The 16247-nt window shown below is 37.3% G+C and overlaps 2 protein-coding genes across 4 annotated transcripts in view; one reads left to right on the forward strand and one right to left on the reverse strand.

The window, feature by feature from the left end:
- CAPN3 (calpain 3) overlaps positions 1–1372 on the forward strand; it is a 28216-nt gene extending 26844 nt beyond the window's left edge. The window contains exon 24 of the mRNA XM_018082289.1: positions 350–1372. Coding sequence (XP_017937778.1) covers positions 350–376 — 27 coding nt within the window. The 3' untranslated portion in view covers positions 377–1372. The remainder of the gene's footprint in view (positions 1–349) is intronic.
- Positions 1373–2433: 1061 nt separating this feature from the next.
- Positions 2434–16247, reverse strand: part of ZNF106 (zinc finger protein 106) — a 40952-nt gene continuing 27138 nt past the window's right edge. For 2 of the 3 annotated variants that reach the window (XM_008926657.2, XM_018082287.1), the window contains exons 13-22: positions 15715–15860; positions 15278–15412; positions 14257–14373; positions 13234–13425; positions 11469–11531; positions 10453–10572; positions 9925–9996; positions 8405–8476; positions 7631–7777; positions 2434–6621 (exon numbers count right to left, since the gene is read on the reverse strand). In XM_008926657.2, the coding sequence (XP_008924905.1) occupies positions 6565–6621; positions 7631–7777; positions 8405–8476; positions 9925–9996; positions 10453–10572; positions 11469–11531; positions 13234–13425; positions 14257–14373; positions 15278–15412; positions 15715–15860 (1121 nt within the window). In that variant the 3' untranslated portion in view covers positions 2434–6564. The remainder of the gene's footprint in view (positions 6622–7630; positions 7778–8404; positions 8477–9924; positions 9997–10452; positions 10573–11468; positions 11532–13233; positions 13426–14256; positions 14374–15277; positions 15413–15714; positions 15861–16247) is intronic. The other variant, XM_018082288.1, reaches the window with a different exon arrangement.

Here is a 16247-nt window from a genome sequence, read left to right on the forward strand (position 1 = left end):
AAGGCCTTAAAAAAACTTTTGAGATTTTTTTTTATGAGGCAATTTAGATCAAATACAGTGATATGGCATTAAATGATAATGGAGTTTAACATAGCTCTTTACCTTTCAAAAATCTCATTAAGAGGAATTAGAAAGTTTCAAAATAAAAGCATGTTCTCTGCTACAGAGACCATTAAAAAAACCTTCACTTTTTGCAAAAGGAGAAATATGAGCAAGAGACTCAAGAAAAAATTCTCCACTGCCACTAAGTGACAGCAAGCGGCCTCCTTCCAGCTAGAAGAGGGTGGTGTCTCAATACAATTTTTTGGAGGATACCAACAAGTCTTCCATCCTTTAACTCTTCTTTCAGTGGCTGCAGCTCACGATGTATGCGTAACACTGGAGCCAGTGGCCACCTTCTCAAGAACACGATCAACACTTCTGAGTAATGAGCACCATTCATCCCGAGGGCAAACAAGAACACTTCCTAATTATGTGATTCACTTGCCAAGATAAACAGCGCATGGGAATAAGCCCCTGGAAAAAGAGACAACCATACTCTCACAGGCACAACAGTGTGCATATTCTGTAACTACTTTTATAGCATCCTGACATTTTTCTTTTGGGCAACATGGATTAATTTATTGATGACTTAATTAAGCTTTCTCTGCATGGTAAAGACATGGAACATACGTTGTTATTCTGCTTGTACTGACAACTAGAAAAGTTTTCCCTCAAGTCAGGTGAAACTGGAGCTGTATCTAACAGTGGAAGTCAGAGGTGTTTACTGCCACCTTGTAATTAGTAATTCATTGTGCCCTGCTTTTGGTATTATCCTTTCAGACTCTTTGTAACATTTACTGAATATTTCACATGAGACTGTGCTAATTACATTAGTATTATGCATCCCAATCACATTGTTACAGATTAGGCTGTGCCAGCTGGATCTCTGCTATGCTAAAAATGTGACGGTAAGACATGACAGACTGCAATACCAAAGCACAGCTCGATCTAGTGCCTCAGCAAAACTATCAGAACTGAGAAATTTGCTCTCATTTTTATTACCCTCATGAGATATTAATTACACATTTGGACATTCTAAGTGTTTTTCATTGTAACTACATTCTTCATAACTTTGAGAAACTTGTTTACAGTTCAAGGTAGAAAACCTCCTATACATACAAATCTATTTATCTACACACACACACAAACATTTCCCCCACCCCCCAGGGTCCTATTTCCCAACAGTACTCTGTATTTCTTTATTGCAAGAGGTGATTTGTTGCAGAATCAGACACAATGTCAGCATGACCACTTCAAAAATATTATTACAATGTGCAAGTGAAATTACTTTAATTGAACTGAAAATAAAAACAACTGGATTTTGGCCTAAGCTTTTTTGATTTTATTTTGAAAGAACAGATGAAGATGAAACATTGAGCACCCTTCCATCATTCTCCTGAATATACAGCAGCTTTTTGAGTTTTATGGCAAGCATGAAATCAGCTTAATATCTTAAACACTTGCCAGTTTACTCCTTGAAAGCATTGGAAAAAAAAAAAAGAAAGCATTTGAGAAGTTGAGAGGTTCCCTTGTTATCAGCTTAAAGGATGACAGGCTTTCAGAAGTGGCCAACCCTTTTTCTATATAAAAAATGGAAGAAAAACCAAAACATGCAAAAGGGACCACATTTTGTCAGAAGAACCTTCTACTTAGTTCTCTAGTGGTGAAAAGTAGCAAAGCAATCGACTACTGTAAAGCAAAATTTTAAAAACAAATCATAGCATCCACTCAAAGTTATTCTGGTGAGAAGCACATTAACTGAAAGGTCACTAAAACAGAAAACGTTTTGACTAAAGTTCTTAATGTAGTCTTGCACTGTAACTTACTCTGAAAGACTAAGAAAATCCTATAGTTTTCTAAAGAAAAGTTTTATTCTCCTTTAAATTCTACTTTTTTTTTAAGACAAATAATTTTTAAGATGACTGGAACACTTGGAGCCCCAGCTTCCAGCCACGCATTATCTCCATTAAGCTACTATTACAAAAAGTATGGCAGAGATGCTCTGAGTTGGGATGGTCAGAGAAAAACCAAAATCTGTCAGTCAAAAGATCAAAATCAGGATTTTTAATTGGCAATTCAAAACTGGTCCTTAAAGTCCTGGTGAGAGAACCACCAACTTCCCTTGCATCTGGCCATGAAGCAAGGCAGTCAGTACGTCATCTTGGAGGCACCAGCTGGGTGGACAGTTTCCATTTCCCTGCCAAATGACTAGGTCTGAGATTCCTGCACACTCATAACACTCCTGCCAGTGCTGGAGCTTCAAAGTGGCTTGTATGATTTTATCCAGACCTCTTAAAATAGGAAAAAAATTCAGAACAAAGTCAAGTTCTACCAAATCCTATGAAAGAATCATTCTATTTAAAATAAAGGAGAATCAGACTGACAAACCACAACAATATAAAGAACTTTATTTTTTTTCTCTTCTTTTTTCTTCTTTTGCCATGTAAAGTTTCATTATTACACTCACAGCTTTGTACCAAAGTGAGAGAAGAAAACCAGGGTCAATCTGTGCATGTTCTACACAGTTTAAATTACTACATATTTAATCAAGTTGTTTTATTCCACTTTCATTCTTCAAAAAGACTGTTTAACATTACAGGAAAATTAAATTTGAGAAGCTGACAGGTGCATACAACAGAATTTATACCTACACAATTTACTCTTTGAAGACTAATTATTTTACAAACAGTAGCTGAAACCGTTTCCTTATCCTCCCTCACTGCAACTCTGGACAACTTAGGCTGTTTAAATTATAGTACCATACAAGCCTGAAAACAAAGAGTCACCTGTACCTGTGTTTTAATTCAACAGAAGGGAAAAAAAATATTTTCCCAACAAAAACCTTTTCCCTGGCATTTATTGCGAGTTTGCAGTTATCATTTACCTTCATCTGGCATGATTGTACAGTTTGAAAATGTGCATTAAGAATTGCACTACTTCAAACACACCACACAGCCAAGCTCCTGCTATTTTGCAGAAGTCAACTTATGTGCTGACAATATGTTTAAAGTCTGTAATCCACAGACTTTAAGTCTGTGGATAAGTGACACAAGGCAAACAGAAGCTGGGATATTTAATGCATCTGTGTACCAATGGATGCAGCACTTTTCCCTCCATCTCCCTCCATGTACAGAAGCAGCATTATTAGGCCATAGAGTATTCTGCACTGCCAGATAGCTGTATTTTTCCCTGTATTTGAAAGAGAAAGGAGAAACAAATATGGACCAATCCCAAATGGCTCCACCATACGTAGTCAACCATATAGCAAGTCCAGAACTCATTATTTAATATTTGACTAATAAAAAACTCCCACAGCTAACCACAAAATAAACCTTCACTCCACTCACTCTTTTACCCACAGCTTCTTACTTGCATAAAAAACCAAAACAAAATAAAAAATAAATAGTCCTGAAACTGGCTTCAGACATGCAATACTGCTTTTCATGCAAATGTTACTCTGTTAAATTTCACAAATAGTTCCTTCCCAAAGTCATTACACTCCTAGACTGGAGGTATATCAGGAGTCAAAACTCTAAGTTTCAAGACCAGAGAAAATCTCATTAATAAATACCATGCCAATACATTAGTTCGGCATCTCTCTTCTACAATTGCCTACAGAAGAAGTGAATGGTCAACAGTGAAATCTGCACTGAATTCCACCTGAACAAATGGGAAACCTCTCCATAGAATTCCAGAGAAGCCTGGAGATTTTCACAGCTGCATAGTTTCATAGCAAATACTTCCAAGACATCCTCATGACAAAGCAGTGCAGCATTTTCCTCTGAATCCCTAAGGACTTTTAAAAATTGTTTAAATGAAGCAAAATTTTTCACTCATGCAGCTCTGCTATTTTCCCACACCTTATCCATTTTAAGATTCTTACAATATAGCTGAAATGACCTGCAAAGTAGCAAAAAACACCACTGCTAAAGCTGGACTTCAGAGGCCCAGACTTCTCAGGAGGACTGTTTTCGATGACAGATTAGGAAATATAATGGACTACAAGAAAAGGAAGACTTCTTCCACCAACCAGAAAAGATAAACCCAGCAAGCAATCAGGAATGCAAATAAAGTGTAATAACTGTTTTTGTTGCAACAGCAAGTGAGAAAGATCTTTACGCATTGCTGAAAACAGCTAAAAGAATGTGAAGAATTACAGTGAAGAAGTAACAAAATCTACTCTCACACACCATTTTTCAGAATGCTACTATTGCCCCACATGCTTGTCCTTGGGACACACCTCTGCATCTTCACTTCAAGCAAAGTCCAGGAAGGACAGCTTGAGACATCCACACTGTTTATGCCATGCTTACATGCTCCCTCATTGTTGTTCAAAAAACTCCCAGAAGAACTCTTGAATATCAACACTTTTGGAAATGGTTTAAGTATTATGCAGTCTTCTGCTTTTAGGTCATTAAAAAAACCAAACACTCTCAGAGACTTTAGAGCATTAGAGCCTCCATCAGAAAACATTTACACTGCCTAAAGATTTCCCTCAACCTGATTCTCTATTGAATTGCTTCATCCACAGACCACAGAAAGAAAGAAAGATTAAAAAAAAAAAACACCACCAACACACATCCCCAAAAACCAAAACAAGAACACTCTCAAAACAGCCTGAAGTCTGAGCCACATATTGGGGCTTTTTTCTATCCACAAACATAATAAAAAAAACCCAACCAAGAAACCAGAAACAAATCACCACAAAAGCACTGGAACCTCAGAGATTGAAGTAGGATGCTACTGCATCTCCTTCATATTTTATTCCTGTTTCACAAAAAACATCATCAATGTCAAGCAATTACAAAGAAATGCTTGTCCACTAAGATAATACAAAATCAGTGTACTTCAGAGAAGGCCCTGAAGTTCCTCCATTTGATGGCAGTGGAACATCCATGGGCTTCTCTCACTTTCTTCACCTAAAAAGGCTTCTTTATAGTCAAAGAATGAAGCTATAAATCTTATTTGGTCTATGGCTTGCAAATCTCAAAGTAGTGGTGAAAGAGATGCCTCATAAAAATAGTACATTAAATTTTTTTGAAAAGCCCTGGATTCATTTATAAGCAGCTCAGTTTGACACTGGTCTGTCTTCACGTGTTGCAGTTTAAGGAAACTCTGCTTATTTTACCCAGAGCAGCAAGTTAGGCAAAAGTGAGCACAAAGCTCCTTGCTGGATTAGTCTCAATGTTAAGAGGGTTCTTTGCTAAACTGGTGTCATTATGGGAGAGAGGATCTCAAGTGCAAGAAGTACCTTTTACTGAACTTCGCAGGTGAAGTGTTCCCCATCAAGGGACACCTGCAGAGGAATTCTGACAAGTAGAAACAGCCTTCCCTTCTGCACTGGCCTCTCTGTGGTACTTTCTGTGCATTAGTAGAAACAAGACTTTCACATGTGATATGCATTTCGTATCCTCAGCTTCTGCTTGAGTACTTTAGATGTTAAAATTCTGCTCAGTTCTTTCCAGTTGACATTTTGTGAACTTGACATAGCCCAAGCTAATTAAGACAGTTAACAACAGAAACAAAAAACTGCCTGAGTGGATGCACGTAGACAGGCAGTGCCTTTGCATTTCTCTTAGTTTGAAGATATGGGACTGCAAAGCTCAGTCACTAAGATTTCAAATAAAATCAGGAATCCAACTGTGGTGTTGTACCAAGACAGTAGTGGTTATGCTGGTCTTTAACTAAAACAAACCAGACACCACTTACTTCTTTCCTGTACATAAAGACCTATATTTAAAAAGACTAAGATTGCAAAGCACATGAGTAGAGCCACTGTTCTGGCTGTTTTGCTGCTATTGACATAATTCTCAAGAAATAACTGCTGTCCCACAAATAAACAAAATACATCAGGAGGTATGGTATCTATCACTGCATATATTGTGCCAGTTATAGCAATTTTTACATAAGGAATAAAAAATAAGTTACAATTAACATTAAAAAAATTAATTTATTCCAGTCTCCATAAAATACCTTTTCTTTCTATGAAGAAAGTAAAAATGTACAGCAGAAATGCAGGTTACGTTTAGAATTTGTGATATTCTAGTTTGCAGAATTTTATCAAAATCGGCTAAAAAATTTGATACAACATAAAAACAGACATGTCTTAGACGTTTAACAGGCCTCAAGCTGAGTTTGCAAACACCAGCACCTATTGGAATCTAAGTTCTCAACACCCCTCTGGATTTCCCAAAGACTATACATCTTAAAACAAACAAACAAACAAAAAACCACCAGAAAAAAACCCCAAACAATAAAAACCGAGGCAGACAAGAGGAGGGAATATTCTCGTCTGTCAATGAATTAAAAAGTTTCAAGAATTTGGGCTAAATCTTAATTGACCAGCCTTGCTTCTACAGAGTGCAACACCACCTGCAGTCTCCATAGCAATGCATTTCAGCCCCACTCAGTTTTTACATTCCAAGTGGGAAAAGAAAGAGGGAAGACTGGAGAAAGGAACAGATGTTATTTGGAATAATTCTGACATATAAAATTACTTCCCAATGTGGGAGGTGAAAAGCTTCATGAGTCAATCCTGCTGTCATCCTCAGCATGTCTTTCAATGTGTCCTACGGCATCCTAGAAAAGAACCAGAGAAGCCAATTAAAAACAATTATCATCATCACAAAAAACCCACAGAAAACTTTGCAAAAGATTCTTGAAGCCTCAGTGAAAGTGGAATTCTAAATAATATACATTTGTTTGGCTTAAAGCTTCTAAAAAGGTAAATATCAATGTCAAGCTATTAAATCACATATATAAAGTATTTCACATACCACATAATTTAAGGCAAATAAAACCCAGTTTTTTTCTGGCTAGAAGAGCAAATCAGATAAATACATCATATCCAAAGCCAGTGCTTAAAGAGAAATTAAGGATTCTACTTTGATTTCTTAGTTCTCAAAGAAACTCCTTCCTTCTCCATATTTTGGAAAGCATTCAAAGGAAGGTAGTTTATATTGCCAAGGAGTAAAATGTGTATTTTACCAATCAGCCTATAAGTAACAGTCCTCCTTACACCCACTACCCAACCCTTTCCACATCACTCAGCCCAACCCATGCATTCTTAATTTTTTCCCAATCTGAGCTAACTTTTGCTCATAAATTTATCCACTACTTATTTAAAAATTGGTTTTGCTAACAATCTCACGTGAAAAATATACAGCATCATCATCTGGAACAACGAAAGGGGTAGTGATGGATAAGAATTAAAGGGATAAAAACCTGTTTTCAAGGCTGATGTTTGTTCATTTTAAAAATATCTTTTTCCTACAGAAACTTACTAATATCTTGAGTAGAATTTCTTTAATATTTTAAGAATCTTACCATTTCCACATATTTTACAATCAAACTGTTTTAAACTGATGAAACTGTTTTAAATGGACCACATCTTGTAGCTGCACTTTTCACCTGTCACAGGCTGAAGTGAATCCTGCAAGCCCTGTATGACTGTAACTGTACACAGCTAAGTCTGCCAAGACTAGAAAAATTTAACCCTTTTTAAGAGAAATAGGATCAAGTTCCACAATTGTGGTGATATAAAGTATTTTGTATTCTCAAATACAACCACGTTATTTCAACCATGTACCTGCTTGGAACCTTTCCTGGAAGTAAAGAAAGCATCACAGTTCTTCCAACGACATTTCAGGGTCTGAAAATTTGGATTGGTGTGGTCAGTTAGCAGGTGTTGTTTCAGATGATCCACAACTCCAAAGATCAGTGAACATCCATGCCACTGGTAGAAAAAACATACCAGAATAAGCCAGGGAAATAGAATTTTAGCTAATCCTTTTATTCTTGCAACTTCACAATATTCTTCCAAAACTGCTAACACACGTGCCAACTCCTCTAAGTTTTTTATCTTATTACTGCATTTCCATTTTCAATGGTCTCTATTCCTTTAATTACAGTTTACAGAAATTCTTCCTGCCTCTATCCAACCCTAGACCATCAGCAGGAATGACAGGAGGAAGACAGGAACTAAGTCTTTACAAGATTTAAGCTTACCTGTGACAGAGTCATTTGGAATTTAATTAAACTTATTTAGCAGAGCAAATCAGCTTGTCTGTGTCACTCAGGTGAAGTTTTTGGTTTTAAACAGTTACATGTCACTATTTAAAAACTGCCAGGAAGAAAAATAACTTAAACTATCAACTTGTTCCACAGCATATATATATACACACCAAAGACAATGTAAAATCGAACTCATGATATATACCTACATTTAAAAAGTACATCCACATTTTTAAAAAAATAATGAATTATAATAAATTAAATGTCAAGCTATCCAAGACTAAATGAGTATAGAGAATACCCCTAGGAAATTCTACAATAAAGGAAGGTTAAACATTTTGCTCCTTACCCAGCAACGATAATTTTGCATCAGATTAAGCCTCACAGCTCTGACACTGCCATCATAGCATCCAGTGTAGATCTGTAAAAGAAACATTTGTGGATAAGCAAGTTGGGAATAGAAGAAAAAAAAATGAAGTAAAACTTTGAAGGAGGCTTCAGTGTAGAGGGTATTAGGCGAAAAACAATAAATATCAACAGGCAAGGCTTCTTTATTTAAAAAATGATAATAGCCTAATTCTTTTAAGATTTGCATTCATAGTTTACAAAAACCTACTAGTGAATAAGAAATGTTTCCATAACCTCTGATAGTGTCATGTGTATAACAGTTCAGAAAACTTTAAAATATGTTTTATGTTACTATTCAGTAAAATTAAAAAAAAAGCAGGTGTAAATGTCAAATTGAATATATTTCCAGGGCTTAACCAGTTATATGTATATCAAAAAAGGATGAAGAGGAAGGTTGAAGAAGAACATCAGAAATTCAAAAAGACTGATGTAGATTCTGAAAAGGAAGGCAAAATGACATCTTAAATACCATTTTTGTTTGGCAGATGCTCCACACGAAACTATCCTTTTGAAAGAACAGGATGCTAGACATTTATAATCCCATAACAATGATTCATTGTTAAAAAAACTCCTTGCATAATACAGAAAACTCTGCAAGCTAAAGAATCCATTTGTTATTTTTATCCATTTCAGTTCTCGGAAATTTGCCACTAGGATGCAACAGCCAGTCTGTTGTGTCTAAGAGACTACACTTTACTACTAAGACTACTACAGAAAATTATAATCTTTTGCTTGTCACTAAGCTTCTTATCTGAACGCTTCTTTGATTTGAGAATGCCCACAACAGACTACTGGGTGGGGGACAGTTCAAGCCTCAGATTCTAGTCACGTGAGATGTGGTGCTTGGGTAGTATATATTCCAATTAGTAGGATATCAGTTCTGTTGGACTTTTTCTGGTATTAGAGATCACTAATTTACCTTTTATTTTATAATTGCAAAGAAACTTTGCAAGCAAATTCCTACATATGCAGACAAATAAGTGCTTTAATGACTATTTTAAGAACTGTGTATCCAGAAGTGCTTCTGAAACTTATCTTGCAGGGCAGATGCATGAAGAAACCTGTGCACCTAAATCAACTGCGTATCTTTGTTTACGTTCTATCAAAGGTTACTAAGGGTTTGACTCTAGCATCTGTGTGATTCTCTTGAGTAACAGTCAAACAGGATTGACACTTCAAAAAGAGGAAGTATTTTACTATTTCTGGACACTTCACTGTAGTCATTACTGTAAAAAGAGCTATTGTTTTAAGACTACAGTAAGCTAGAAGGTAATTTTTCTCCAGACAATAATATTACATAAATATAAAGCTGTTATAGCAACTTGCTTTTTGGCTGCATTTCCAAGTTGTTCTTAGTCAAATAATAGGTTGATTTCTTTATCCAAAAAAATTAAACTGTCTTGTATATGCCTGTGGTACTTACAACCTTCTCTTTAAGACCAGTAAAAAGAAGGAAGTTACCATGCTCTTATGGATGGTCATACACATGATCATATCTGTGTGGCCTCCATAGACTTGCAAGCGGTCGTGTGACTTGAAAGAAACAGAAACAGACATTTAAAGCAGGACATTCAATAGCCATTTTTCACAGACATGCAAAGGATAATGCTTATAAAAGCAGTTTGCTTGGTAGCAACTGAACTCCTCCGGTGGATTCCAAAATTAATAGCCACCTTGAAAGCTCATTGTTGCTTACATTGCTTCCGTGAGTCTTTTTGTCCAACTAAGCACTTGGTCTTTTCAGCAGACAAAACTAACATTTCCACCTTTTTCAGAGCTGTCATTGTCTTAGGTTCTAAAGAAATGGTTTAGGTTATATTCTTTAAAACCCACGTATTTTGGCTGGTGAGACAACTATATATTCTGAGTGACAGCAAAGAGAGGGATAGGCCAGAGACCAGTAAGCACAAAGATGACTTCTATTTGACTTCAAAATAATTAATTAATGCATCTTAGGTAAGTGTCATTAGTAACCATCTATTTTCTTACCTGTAGTTCATAAACACGAACAAATTTATCCAGACATGCTGTCACCATCACCTTCCCAAGAATGTTCACAACTGTCACTGCATGGTTATGGCCCTTATAGATTCGTACGAGCTCTCCAGTCTGCATCAAGAAAAAGAAAAGGTAAATAGGTGTTTGGTTTTTCTTAAACAACAGAACAGCTTTACTTAACCCAGATAGGGTAGCTAGCTTCAGTGCTCAATACTCAAAAATGGAAAACCCCTTTATTACACTTCCACTTCCTATGAAGACACTTCTAGATTATGATCAAATATCATTTTGTTTGCCCATCTTAACACAGAGCCATTCCGGTACAACAGAAAAGCATGAGTCTATGAAAAGTTTTCTCTTATCTTCCTCTACTTCTCTTTCCATCTTTAGTTACATATTCCCATCCACCTTGCAACTAGTACCATGCTATTTGTACCAGCAGTATTTAGTTAGCCACAAGGATCAGTGAGCAAATCTAGCTAAATACACAGAAATATATTTTTTTGTCAATTAAAATTTAGCTCTGATAAATTTCTTAATCTAACTTATTGCATAGCTACATGAATGCTTCTCCTAGGACTGTGGAAAGATGGTGTAAAAGAGAGAAAGAGTGGCAGGCTAGAGATAGCTTTTGAACCATCTAGCTTGGAACACCGTTCCTCATGTTTTTCCTGTAATAAAGAAACTCTTCCCCCAGCACAGTATCTCACATGGGTTTGCTTTCAACCCTTTCCATATTATCAGCACATTTTTTAGTAATATTTGCAAAAGCAAGAAGCCCATTAAAAAGGCATTGCATATCATGTGACAAGAGTCAGCATGTTTATGTACTCTTCACATACCTTTAGTTAGCTACAGTGCATAGTCACATTAACAAAATCATGAGACTTCCTTTTCTGGAAATTATTTGCTCCACCAGTGAAAAATCTGGAAAATACTGACTTTATAGCATAGGAATTCACTGCCTTAATAGCAAAAGTGATTCCATCCTTATATATGAGACTTACATGAATGTTGTGGGCATGGACAGACTGATCACTGGAGCCACTGAATACCAGATCATTCACAACCTTACAAAAAAAAAAAAAAAGTTTTATTTTTTGTAACAGATATTGAAATGGGCAAGTGAAATATTAAGATGCTGTTCAGCTCAGAGTTGTACTGCAGTACTTCCTAAATTTGACAGACTTCAAATCAATAAAGAATATGAAGAAAAAGCATGCATTGAGTTCTTTACCTAAGAGCTCGCAAATGTATTATAATATCCTAACTATGACTTTTGACACTTTGCAACTGACATAAGAAGCTGTTGACTTGCCGTCCACCAGGCTAATTCATTCTACCTATGGACAATTCTCAGGCACAGGTCAGCAGCAAATCAGGGACCAAGCAAACTGAATGCAGAATGCTGCTCTGCATGTGCACACTAAAGCCCACTGTTTCCTGAAATTTTGGATATGCTGTGTACTTATATTCTGCTCATGTAAGAAGAGCAATGCTCCTAACTAGTGCTACTCTAGGAAGAAAGCTCACCAGATCCATCATGGATCAAGAAGGGATCATGGTATGCTGTCATTGAAGAAGAATTAGGACAGTCTGCAGGGCAAAAAGGGCTGTGCCACCACACTGCAATAAATAAAGTGACAAACACAATTTATGGAAGTAATCGCCTATCTGTTACATGATAGTGGTCACAGCAAAACAGTCAGACAAGCACATGTTCCATCTCATAATTTCAGGAGCCAGAAACCTGTAAATAAGTCAGTGATTCTTCTATTAAAAAAGAATACTTCTTGAGTTCATTTTTTCCAGTTTCCTCTGAGGTTTGTACTATCAGGTTACATGAAGACTAGCTCCACCTTTTCCCCAACTTTCCTTCTGTCGGTAAACTCACATTTAAAAATCCCCTAAATCTTCTAATAACATGAAATGTTATTATGCTTTCTACATAGGTCTTGCACTTGGATCACAACAACCCCATGCAACACTAGGCTTTGGGAGGAGTGGATGGAAAGCTGCCTGGAGGAAAAGGATCTGAGGATGCTGGTCGACAGTGGCTCAACATAAGCCAGCAGTGTGACCAGGTGGCCAAGAAGGCCAATGGTATCCTGGTCTGTATCAGAAATAGTGTGGCCAGCACGACCAGGGCAGTGATTGTATTCCAGTACTCAGCACTGGTGAGGCCACACCTTGAGTGTTGTGTTCAGTTTTGGAAGGACATTGAGGTGCTGGAATGTGTCCAAAGGCAGGCAACAAAGCTGGTGAAGGGTTTAGAGCACAAATCGTATGAGGAGCAGCTGAGAGAGCTGGGGTTGTTTAGCCTGGAGAAAAGAAGGCTCAGGGGAGACCTTACTGCTCTCTGTAACTACCTGAAAGGAGGTTGTAGTGAGGTGGGGGTCAGCCCCTTCTCCTAGGTAACAAGTGACAGGACAAGAGGAAACAGCCTTAAATTGCACCAGAGGAGGTTTAGAATAAACATTAGGAAAAATTTTTTCACTGAAACGATGGTCAGGCATTAGAACAGGTTGCTCAAGGAAGTGGTGAAACCACCATCCCCGAGTGTTCAAAAAACACACATAGATGGGGCAACTGGGGACATGTGATATGGCAGCCATACAGAGACAATTTTCCTACCAGATTACTCAGTTTTTATAATTTAAAACAGAGAAATCCTCTATTTCCTATCGCAATCTGTTCACTAGTAGATGAAGAAGAAAATACACATAATTTTAAGCATTCTTTGTCAAAAATGTTGTTTTCAGAGACACTTGCCTTCATGCAGAGTATAGTCTTGCTGTGACCTTCCAGGGTTCTGAGAAGCAGTCCATTCCGTGCGTCTCGCACGCTGATGGTGCAGTCATAGGAACCCACTACCAACAACTTGCGTGCTCCTTCCTGAGCTGTGGCTAGACAGCTCACTGCTCTAGGGCCATGGCATTCAAAGGTATCAACCTGTTTATTATTCTGTTGGGGGAAGAAAAAAATGGTATTTAAGAATTAAAACTCTGCTATGACACTGACTAGACCATTGAGTCCTTTTTGTGTTGTACTTGTTAAAGCATCTGATTTCAGTTTAGTAACCCAATTTCAGCATTAGTAAGAGTTGCATCTTAACAACTAAGTTTCCAATCAAGGAAATAACTCTTTATGTTAGGCTTCAATTTTCTGTCTTTAAAAAAAATATTTAATTGTTTAGCAAAGGTCCAGTAGATCCTCTTGCAGAGTCAGAACAGTGAAAGGAAACAGTGTTATGAGAAAAATGCAAAACAAGATAAATTTGTAAGGATAAATTTGAGAAATTAAGTCTAGAATCCATGAAAAGAATAATCAGAAAAAATAGCTCATTTAAATAATAATTTTTATTCACTTTTAAACATCATGGGGACTGCTGATAAAACCTCTTTGCCAGAAAAACATGACTCTCTTTTATAACTGCAAAAGGAGTAGGCAAAACCAGCAATATATAAGTCTCTCACACTACTTTGAAGGGCAAGAAAGGAAGATTCACAAATAATCAGCTGTGTCAGAAATGACACAGGGCTGGTAGACCAGGAGGAACTTTAAGGAAAAACATAACAATACCGCAGCTAAAAGAAAGGTAACCAAAGGGACAGGGGATGGGATAGCTTCATGCACAGACAAAATAAAGGACCAAAAGGGGCCAACAGTGACCATTTATACCAAAATACTTACATTACAAATACATTTACTACTCTAGAGAAAGAATGGAAAGAAACACAAAGTGGAGAGAAACAGCATCACAATAGGCTTTTAGGTGCCAATATTTAAACTAACCTTTATGTTGAAAGTAACCACAGTGCCATTTGCAAGGCCTGCATAAAGGATCCGCCATCTACTGTGTAAACAGAGCACTCGATCTTCCAATTTAAATTGTTCCATACACTCTTTGGTCTGGCAATAGAAAGAAGTGTTTAAAGCTTTTAATTTACCGAAAACAATTCAGGGAAAAAAAGCCTGAAGCGAATGATGGTTTTCACCTATAAGCTGCATTTTTTAAACCAAGAGAGCTGGAAAAAAATCTGACAATCTGGTGTCACATGGCAGTTTGATCCTGGTTTTAATCAGGAACATTTCTCAGACTTGGCTGTACTTCAGAAACCAGTTATAATCCTAAACACTTTATTCTATTCACAACCTCTAACGTATATAGAAATTTAGACTACGGACTATATATGCGCATATGGAAACAACCCTGAGGTTGAGGACTCCCCATAGGGAACTTAAGAGTTTAAAACCTCTGGGAATTTGCTCCCTGAAGCAGATATTTGCTTTCCAGTCCTTCAAGTCACAAGTTGGACAAGCGTTCTTATCATTTATCCTCAAACATCCAGCTTCAGGAAGTCTCAGCCTGCTATTTCATCTGCCCTTGGAATAACAGACACCTGTTGTCTCTATAGCTGCTCTACAGCTAGAGAGAGAACAGAGAGCAGTGCCTTCCACAAACAATGAAATGAGACATATTCCGTAAGCAATAAAGTTAGAAATACAGCAAGAGAAATATGATATTCATGGCCAAACAACCATCCTGCACTTTGTTGTTGCCAACATTTGGGATCATGTCATGCTGTTTCGGCAAAAACTGTACTGACAAGCTATCCAAAGGATTTGGGCAGTTAATCAGTTCATACTTTGCTGTTGTGTTTGTGTGGGGAGGGGTTTCTGCTCTACTCTATGGTGGTATGAAGTAGGGCTTACGTCCAGCTTATATGGGTTTAAAAGGCTTTTTAAATTTATATTTGTAAAGAAACACTTGCATAAAATGAGATATATGTTAACCAACACAGAGTTTGAGTACCTTGATATTGTAACAGTTGATAGTGTGGTCGCTTGAGCCAGTGTAGAGTGCAGCATTCTTCCCATTTGTCTGAGTAACCAGAAGGCAGTTCACTTTTGAAGTATGTCCTTCAAAGATGGCCACACACTTCCTGCTCTAAAAAGGAAAGCACAGTGTCAGTGTAAATGCCCATAATACCTCTCAGGATATGTGCATATCATAATAAGGAAGGACAGCTAAAAAAGAGCAGGACACATACAGCAATCTATCTCTCCTTGCGTCTCCCATAGGCAGAAGGGGTTGGGGAGGGAGAGAAGAGAGTTTTGAAAAAAAGTATAGTATAAAATAAATTACATGCTTGAAAAAGCAGCTGCTTCCTTAGCTACATAGTGAGGCTTTACAAAAAAACAACCTTTTGATTGCAATTCATTTAACACCATTCCCACAACCTTACTTACAACGAGATTGTAGGCACAAACAGTTTTGTCTGCTGAGCAGGTATACAACAAATTCCCAAAAATCTGAATAGCATTCACTGCAGCCAAGTGTCCCTCAAAGGTTCCCTCTGTAGGTTCTTCGTCCTCACCTGGCTCCGAAGACACTTCTGTAGGACAGAGATAAATGTATTTTGATTATGGGAACACTTTTAAGCAAACACACTACTGTTGTTTGTATTGTCAACCAGCAGAACTATTTTGTGGGCTCAGCACCTTGAAGTCAAATTTAACTGTGGGTCCCAGCTGGAGTGTGACAGTGACAGAAGGCAATATAAAATGCCAGAAAGACCTTATATGACAATAAGTCCAGAAATCTCTTTAAAATAGAAAAATGACTGTATTATTGTTTTTCCTACAGCTCTACAGAGACTGTGGAACAGAAGTGTTTGTGTGGGAGGGGGCAGAGGGCTGTGGAGGAGTCAAGGCACAAAGCATTCAATGAGAGATGATGTGAGTAGATGTCACTTCCCACTTCAGTTTTGAGTGCAGGCTTT

The sequence above is a fragment of the Manacus vitellinus genome, unplaced genomic scaffold, assembly GCF_001715985.3.
Source record: "Manacus vitellinus isolate BGI_N305 unplaced genomic scaffold, ASM171598v3 scaffold_6_pilon, whole genome shotgun sequence".
NCBI classification, from domain to species: domain Eukaryota; kingdom Metazoa; phylum Chordata; class Aves; order Passeriformes; family Pipridae; genus Manacus; species Manacus vitellinus.